The sequence below is a fragment of the Quercus robur genome, chromosome 3, assembly GCF_932294415.1.
Source record: "Quercus robur chromosome 3, dhQueRobu3.1, whole genome shotgun sequence".
NCBI classification, from domain to species: Eukaryota; Viridiplantae; Streptophyta; class Magnoliopsida; order Fagales; family Fagaceae; genus Quercus; species Quercus robur.
The window spans coordinates 64,333,616-64,342,400 of NC_065536.1; the positions used below are offsets into that span (position 1 = coordinate 64,333,616).

At 35.4% G+C, this 8,785-nt stretch overlaps 3 protein-coding genes across 3 annotated transcripts in view; all 3 read right to left on the reverse strand.

The window, feature by feature from the left end:
* The window catches only part of LOC126718887 (probable aldo-keto reductase 2), a 70,566-nt gene that overhangs the window by 12,255 nt on the left and 49,526 nt on the right, over positions 1-8,785 (reverse strand). The gene's annotated exons all lie outside the window — the stretch shown is intronic.
* Positions 1-8,785, reverse strand: part of LOC126718888 (IN2-2 protein-like) — a 102,465-nt gene that overhangs the window by 11,557 nt on the left and 82,123 nt on the right. The gene's annotated exons all lie outside the window — the stretch shown is intronic.
* LOC126716479 (galactoside 2-alpha-L-fucosyltransferase-like) lies at positions 1,056-5,127 on the reverse strand. Its single transcript, XM_050417299.1, has 2 exons — positions 5,107-5,127; positions 1,056-2,246 (listed from the first exon to the last, which is right to left on the reverse strand). The coding sequence occupies exons 1-2, from the start codon at positions 5,125-5,127 to the stop codon at positions 1,056-1,058; spliced, it is 1,212 nt and encodes a 403-aa protein (XP_050273256.1).

Here is an 8,785-nt window from a genome sequence, read left to right on the forward strand (position 1 = left end):
CAGATATGGGGCATTTTGCTAAAAATCTTTGACGAAAGGGGCAAATGCCCATTTTCTCCCATGGTTATAGGTGTGAAACAGCCGAACAATATGCAGGTTTTCAATTTCCGACATAGTTGTTCTTGGTGCATGAAAAACTTTAGTTTTAAAATATCAAGAAGGAAAGGCAATTGTACAAGTTATTATATTTAAAATCAAACCACCATGTATCAGTATTCCCATTAGTTCCATTCATGTGAAATTTTCTATATGGCTTGAAGAATTGCTTTCCAAATTTCACTATCGTAAAGCATCCACAGCAATTAACAACGTGATGCATTAAGTTGTCAAGGGTGGAGTACTAATTGCAAGGCAAGATATTGTTCTATTTTGGATGAGACAGCTAGGAAATAATACAGGTACATAGAATGACTCGCTATAAAATAAGAAGGTACTTAGGATGGTAATATGTTAATTAACCATACCTCATGGTTGTTTGCTTCTGATGTTAGAATACTTTTTTTTAAGAAGACAATATTAGTATACTTGAATCTTTTGTGGAGGCATTATTTGTCAAATACAATTGGTATACAACTATTATATGTCAATTACATAGAGCAACGACCAAGCCTTAGTTCCAATTGTTTTTGAAATCGACAATAGATATTCTACCATCAGAATCGGCCACCTATAAAACAAAATAAATAAATAAATAAAGGATGGATACTAGCTATTTTCAAAATCTTTAAGGGAAAAAGTTTTTTTTGTTTTTGATAATTTGATAATTAGGGGTGGGAGGATTTGAACCTAGATGTCTTCATTCAAAACACCAAGATGTGCCTATTAGTTGAGCTACAAGGCTCTTGGTGGCAAAAGAATTCTATTTTATAAATATATTTGTGTTCAAAATTGGTCGAGTAAATACAAATAATATATATATATATATATATATTTATTTATTAAATTTGTGGGAAGGGGAAGGGAAGGTAGGTTGAATTCATGATACGGGAGACAGGGGAGGGGTTAGGTGCCATCGGAAGAGAAGCCCATTCACACAAATAATGAATTGTAAAAGCCTACAACTCATCATGATTATTAACCAATTTTAAGCCCCAGCTCATATCTTCACAATGTCTCACATGGGGAACAAGTGCACCATTATCAATTCCTTTCTCTGTCTTGCAATCATAAAATGGGGGAGCATGAAAATAAGGCTCCATTGACATGGCCTGTCTACAAGGTGGATTAGGGGTCTTCTGATTATCAGACTTGTAGAGAATCCATGGCTTCAAACCTCCAAGACCTTGAGCTACATAACCAAATGTTGACCATGCACTTGTAACCAAGACATCAGTTAAGCTGAGGAGATACATTTCTGCCCATGCCTTGCTGTTGTGCAACCTGTTCTTTGTATGTTGAAATTGTTCTTGGCTTGGTTGGAAAACCTCAACCACATCTCCATTCATTGTTGGGTGTTCCCAGTACATGTTTCTTACATTATCAAAGTACCTAGAACTCAAATATGTTATAAGGATAGCTTTCAAGTTTGCCTTTTCTAATTGGGTAAAGATAGTTCTCTTCCTATCTACTTGTGGCAACACTTTATACTTTAGTGTACAAGCTAAAACTTGATCCATCACATATTGGAAAGGACCAGGTCCTGTATCAAAATTTCTTATTTGAATTCCAATCCTCTCATCTGCTTTAGCTAAGTAGGCTTCATAGTACCTTGTTATTAGGCCCCATACATGATTTGAGGGGTGGAAAAGGTACCAGCCTAAGTGGAGGGAAACAGTATCTTTTTGTGGGAATAATTTGCTTAATTCTTGCTCAAAAGAGGGCATCAAGAAGAGAGATGAGACAAAGTAGTTATCTGATTTCATTATCATCCAAGGAACTCTACTGAGAAGAGTTTTATCTTGATCACATAAAAAGAGCTTATCATGATCATCGTAATCATGTGCTAGATGGAGATATAAATATGATGGTAGTGATACTGTTGAAGTATTTAAGATGTTCTTCTTCAACATGTTCCCATAAGAATGAGGAAACTTTTGACCAAGGATTTTAAATGTCTCTTTGAGGGGGAAGTCAACAGGCAAAAGCCATGGTTTTTCTGGGAATGGCTCACAAAAAAGATTAGCCATATTCATTCCTTGGTCAACAAGCAATACTCTATTTGTGAGGAGGGCATAGAGAAATGCAAATGTTAGGGTTAAAACCCTGTTGCCCAAGCCACTATAAGATATCCACACAACATACTTACACTTTGTATGGAAAACAATCTTTAAAAATAAGCTATACTTTTTCTGTTAACTAAAAATAGTTTTCCTTTGATTCATTTTTTCTGATGTTACCAAATACTGGAAAATACAGAAAACTATTTTTACACAAAGTTTTCCATCGAAACAAACAGAGTGTAAGTGTGAGTGAGTAGAGCTTTTGGTAAGATAAAATTCCTCCTAGGTTAAGGAAGATAGTCCAAACTGATGTATTATAAATTCCTATTACTATAACCCCCCCCCCCCCCAAACAAAAAAGTAGGCAAGGGTTTTTAATAAGTATTAGCTAGAAGAACTAAGGGTAATTTTTGGGTGAGCAGGGAGGCCAGTTGCCCCCTGCGCGACCCTCCTAGCTCCGCCCTTGGTTTAAATGTAATATTGCATATACACTAGTTTTATTGCATAAAAGATGACTATCCATTTATAATGTTCTTTTTAAAGCAAGTTAGAGCAATATATGCTTTAAAATCGTGTAATGACCTTCTGAGTGTTTTTTTTTTTTTTTTTTTTTTTTTTTTTTTTAATTTTAATTTTTAAAAATTCTCTTACCTCTGAGCAGAAGAAACGAAAGCTTAAATTTTGAAGGAGCTCAAAACTAATCCTCACATTACCCAATTTAATTTGGGATTTGCTGAAAGCTTATCTGGTGGCCGAGTTTTAAAGGCTTTAAGTCATTAACACTAACAAAATTTTGCAAGATTGAGGTATAGGCCAAGGCCATTTCTCAACTTTTTTTATGGTGATGGATGCTAATTTTTTGCTTTGAAATAATTCATAGATTTTTGGATGTTCAACATTTACCTTTTTGGTTTGCATGTATCAAAATAATGTTGACTGCAAAGATCACAAACAGAAGAAGAAAGAAGATTCGAGTGGCTTAAGCTAATGAAGATGAAGCCTAGTTGGAGAAGTTGGCTCAGGCAGAGCATTAGAACAGAGTAATGGAAGATTAGCATTTGGGCTTGATATTCGACGGTCATGATTAATACGACTTGTAGTTTACAATGTAATGTATATATAGACACGTGTAATGTACTGATTGGTTCTAAGTAAGTAGTTCCGTATAATGTGGGATTAGTTAGTTGTAGGTTATCTAGTCTGGTGATTGCAGGGCCGGCTCAACAGCAAATGCAAGAGATGCAATCGCCTAAGGCCCCCCAATAAAAGAAGGCCCCACTTGTAAAAAAAATTTTTATATATAATATATTTATTTATATATTTTAGTTAAAAAAAATTTTAAGCATTTTTATTGGTCAATAAAATGCATTAAAAAGGCCCCATTGTATCTTAAAATGCAAAAGATTAAAAAGGAAAAAAAAAAAAAAAAAAAAAAAGTCAAAGTTCAGCTAACACAATTAAATTTTAGGAGACAAATATATTAACTCATTCTTGAAATATGTTAAAATTAAAATTAATAGCAGACAAATTCATTAATAATATAACGTAATTGTCTTGAAATATGCTAAAATAGAGATTATAAATGTCAAAAACAGAAGAAAAACCTCTCAACTCTCTGCCTCTTCATCTATATTCTTACGGTTTTACCTTTCTTTTCTTCATCTTCATCTTGATTTTTGATCTTTTTTCATCAACTCAGTCAGTCAGCCCCTCTAGCTTAAAATTTTTCTTTGTTGATTCCTGCATACCACTCTACCAGGCACCAGCCGGCAGTCACAGAAGGTATTTTTCTGCAATTCTGCTTCAGTTTTTTCTTCCCCTCTTTCTCTTTGTCTTTCCGAAAATAAAGACTGAAGAGTGAAGAGTCATCTATTTATTAAACTTATATTATATATATTTTTAGTTTGTTTCACCCGTTCACTGCACTGCACAAGCAGCACAACTGTTTGATGGGATGGGACCTTTATCTACTTTAAAACTTAGCCATAGAAATTGGAGAAAAAAAGCTGATCCGGCTGGATCATGGATGGCCCTGTGGATGGTTCTCAAATTTTTTTTAATAGGAGTATTGTGGTCAGTGGTCTGTCATGTCACGTGACAAACCACTGACCACAGCACAGTATTTTTTTTTTTTGTTAATGACCACAGTGATTCACTTTAGTCCGACGGTTTCTCAACTTTTTTTTTTTTTTTTTTTTTTTTTTTTTTAATCTGACACTTTATTTATTATTATAAATTATTATACCAATTAATAATTTGATGTATATCGTATCAACTCATTTGTATTATAGTGACACTAATTTATTAAATCATGTATTAAATTAATTTTTATTTGTGCAGGTTTAAACTTTCAAAAACTTAATTAGTAATTTTGCATCTCAAAAAGCAAGAAAAATAGATTTTAAATAAAAAAATTCAATATATAAATATATTTTATTTTATTAATATTTAATTATAAAAAGGTCCCATTTAAAATTTTCGCCTAAGGCCCCAGAACTTGTTGAGCCGGCCCTGGGTGATTGTTCTGGTATATAAATACCTCTTGTATTCACAATTCTTAATTAATGCAATTAATAGAAAATTTCTTCAATCATGGTCTTCTGTCTAGCTTGTTATCAATTCCTCTCTTTTCTAGCTCTCTGTTTTCTTATATGGTATCAGAGCTTTGTGCTTCTGTCAATGGCGAACCAAGATCAAACTTCGCAATCTTCTTCTTCTCAATCCACTGCTCATCATGAGCTTTCTCCAATGGAGGATCCGAGAAGTCCTTTTTTCTTGCATCATGTAGAGTCACCAAGTGCAATTCTTGTCACTTAGCTTTTGACAGAAGACAATTACCCTAATTAGGCTAGGGTTATGTGTATGGCATTGGATGTGAAGAGCAAGCTAGGCTTTGTGGATGGTTCCATAACAGCTTCCATGCAATTACTCCTTTGGAAAAGATTGCCTGGTCAAAGAACAATTCCATGATTTCTTCATGGATCTTGAATTCAATCTCTCTTCACATCACTGCAAGTGTGATTTATAGAAACACTGTAATGGAGGTTTGGAATTCATTCAGGAATCATTTCTCACAAGCTAATGGTCCACGGATTTCACAGCTTCAGAAACTGATTTCAACAATTATGCTAAGAGATGCAACAGTGACTACTTTCTTCACTAATCTTCAAGCTTCTTGGGATCAATTGCTCAATCTCAAGCCTTTACCATGTTGTTCTTGTAGTAAATTTTTCTATGGAGTGAATGACAAGATCACATCCTTTCATCATCAAGATTCCTTGATGCAATTCCTTAATTGCTTGAATGAAGTCTATTCACAAGTCAGGACTCAAATTCTGATGATGGAGCCAAGTCCCTCAATTGACAAGGCTTTCTCTTTGGCGATACAAGAGGAAAGGCAAAGGGCTTTAGGTTTCAATGGAGGAACTTTAGTTGATTCAACTGCCCTTGCAGTCAAGACACAAGGGTTCAATCAAGCTGGGAAGAGCACAAAAGGAAAGGGTAGACCTGTATGCAGTCATTGTGGCAAAGTTGGTCATTGCATGGAGAAGTGCTACAAACTAATTGGATTTCCACCATGTTACAAGCAAAAGGGCAAGGTGTCTATGGCTAATCAAGTGACTTTTGATGGTGAACCTAGTCAATCTGAGGCTACATCACAGTCAGGATCTTTCCCTTTCACATCTGAACAATACCAGCAGTTGTTGTCAATGTTGAGTTCTCATGCATCTTCTTCTGGCACCAACGATGCTATTCACTCAGCAAATTCAGCTCTCTCAGGTATTTCTTGTGCCTTTTTCTAGGATTCTGTTTGTCTTAATTTAAAGAATTCAGTTTTTACTGAAAATCCTTCAAACAAAACAGCTTACAATGAGGAAACTTGGGTTCTTGATACAGGGGCCACTGACCATATTATCCATTCCACTTCATTGTTTACTAAGATTGCTAGTTCAATCTCTTCTTTTGTGCATTTGCCTAATGGTGAAAAGGTTCCTGTCACACACATAGGCACTGTTCAGGTCACTTCAACCTTAATTCTTGAGGATGTGATTTGTGTCCCAGCCTTTACTTTCAATTTGATTTCAGTAAGCAAATTAACCAAGTCCTTGTCACGTTGTTTGGTTTTCCTCTCCAATTATTGTTTCATACAAGACCTTACTTGCTGGAAAATGATTGAATTTGGTAAGCTTCATAGCAATCTATACCTGTTGCAAACTTTAGAGAATTGCAAGTCTATCTCAGAAGCTACTACTGTCATAGAGTCAATTTTACAGTCCTTTGTTCATTCTGTTTCTCATGTTCCTATTGTTACCAAGCCTTACTTGTGGCATCTTAGATTAGGACATATTTCTGATGACAAACTTCATCATTGTATATCTGATGTATCTTCCTTTCATTTCAATAAAGAATGTGTTGTTTGTCCTATTTCAAAGCATAAAAGATTGCCTTTTCCTAATTGTAAACACTTGCCTGATCATGCTTTTGATCTAATCCATTGTGATGTATGAGGACCCTTTGCTAAAGCAACTCATGATGGCTTTAGATACTTTCTTACTATTGTAGATGATGCTACAAGGTCCATATGGGTTTACCTCATGAAATCTAAAACAAAAACTAGGCCTTTACTGATTTCATTTTGCAAAATGATATTCACTCAATTTTAAATCAGCATCAAAGTGATTAGAACTGACAATGCTCAAGAGTTTTTCCTCAAAGAGTTTTATGCTCAACATGGGATTATTCATTGACACTCCTGTGTTGCTACTCCACAACAGAATTCAGTTGTGGAGAGAAAGCATCAACATATTCTAAACATTGCAAGGGTATTGAAATTTCAGTCTAACATACTACTTTGTTATTGGAGAGATTGTGTTTTGACAACTGTTTACATCATAAGTATGCTGACTAGTACTATTTTAGACCATAAAACTCCTTTTGAGAAGCTTTATAGCAAGATTCCTTCTTATCATCACTTAAAAGTTTTTGGATGCCTTTGCTTTGCCTCTACATTAGCTCACAATAGGTCTAAGTTTGCTCCTAGATCTATTCCTTGTGTTTTTCTTGGGTATCCTTATGGTGTTAAGAGTTACAAGTTGTTAAACTTCGTCACAATGCAGATTTTCATTTCAAGGGATGTTTCTTCTTATAAAACTACTTTCCCATTCATTTCTTTTGCCACTTCACCTCACTCATCTATTTCCCTTCCTCACATTTGTCCTAATGTGGCTACTCCACACAATTCCATGTTTTTAGAACCTATTATTCCTTCACCAGGTCTTCCATCCTCTGATTCTGGTCCTATTTAGGTTTCTAGTCCATTTTTAGACTTTTCTTTGCCTGTCATCTCAGATTTTGCACTGCCAGATTCTGCTATACCAGATTCTGTCATTATAGATTATGCAGAACCTGGTTCTTTGCCCCTTGATCAAGGGCATGCTGTCGTTCCACATGCTTCCCTTCCTTCTTTAAGAAGGTCTTCTAGGGCTACCAAAACCCCTTCCTACTTGCAACACTACAAGTGCAACACTATTATTACTAATGAGCCTACTCAATCTCATCCTATCAGCAAGTCAGGTTCTTCCTCAGCCAATCCAAGTACAAAATACCCTCTTTTTGACTATCTTGATTCTTCCCATCTCTCTCCTTCTTATGCCAATTTTTGCTCTCTTATTACCTCTATTCTTGAACCAAGATTCTATCATGAGGCTGTTAAGGATCCTAAATGGCAAGAGGCCATGGATGCTGAGATTATAGCCTTGGTTTCTAATAATATTTGGACTCTTACTCCTTTGCCTTCAAACAAAAAGGCTATTGGATGTAAATGGGTTTATAGGGTGGAATACAAGGCAGATGGTTCTGTAGAGAGGTATAAAGCAAGACTTATTGCTAAGGGTTTTACTCAGCAAGAGGGATTGGATTTTACTGACACTTTCTCTTCGGTTGCCAAGCTCACTACTGTTAAGACTCTTCTTGCCATATTTGCTGTGAAAGGATGGCATTTGATCCAATTAGATGTCAACAATGCCTTCTTGAATGGTGATCTTCATGAGGAGGTGTATATGCAGCTCCCTCAAGGCTTTCACAGCAAAGGGGGGAATGTTGTTTGCAAATTGAATAAGTCTTTGTATAGACTTAAACAGGTATCAAGTCAATGGAATGCTAAGTTTTGTTCTGTCATCAACCAGCATGGTTTTAAGAAATTTAAGGCTGACTACTCATTGTTTACAAAGAAGTTTAATGATTCTTTCATACTTTTGGTGGTTTATGTTGATGACATTCTCATAGCAAGCAACAATGTTCAAGCAGTTGAGGAACTTAAGGTTTCTTTAGATCAGCATTTTAAACTTAAAGACCTTGGAGGTTTAAAATACTTTCTTGGTCTTGAGGTAGCTAGATCAGACAAAGGGATTACTTTGTGTCAACAAAAATATGCATTAGAGGTCTTGAAGGATGCTGGAATGTCAGCTTGCAAGCCTAGTAAGGTGCCAATGGAACAGAATTTAAAATTAAACAAATATCAAGGAAAACTGCTATCTAATCCAGGTGTGTACAGAAGGTTGGTGGGCAGACTATTGATTTAACTATCACTAGGCCAGACATTGCATATCCTGTTCACAAGTTAAGCT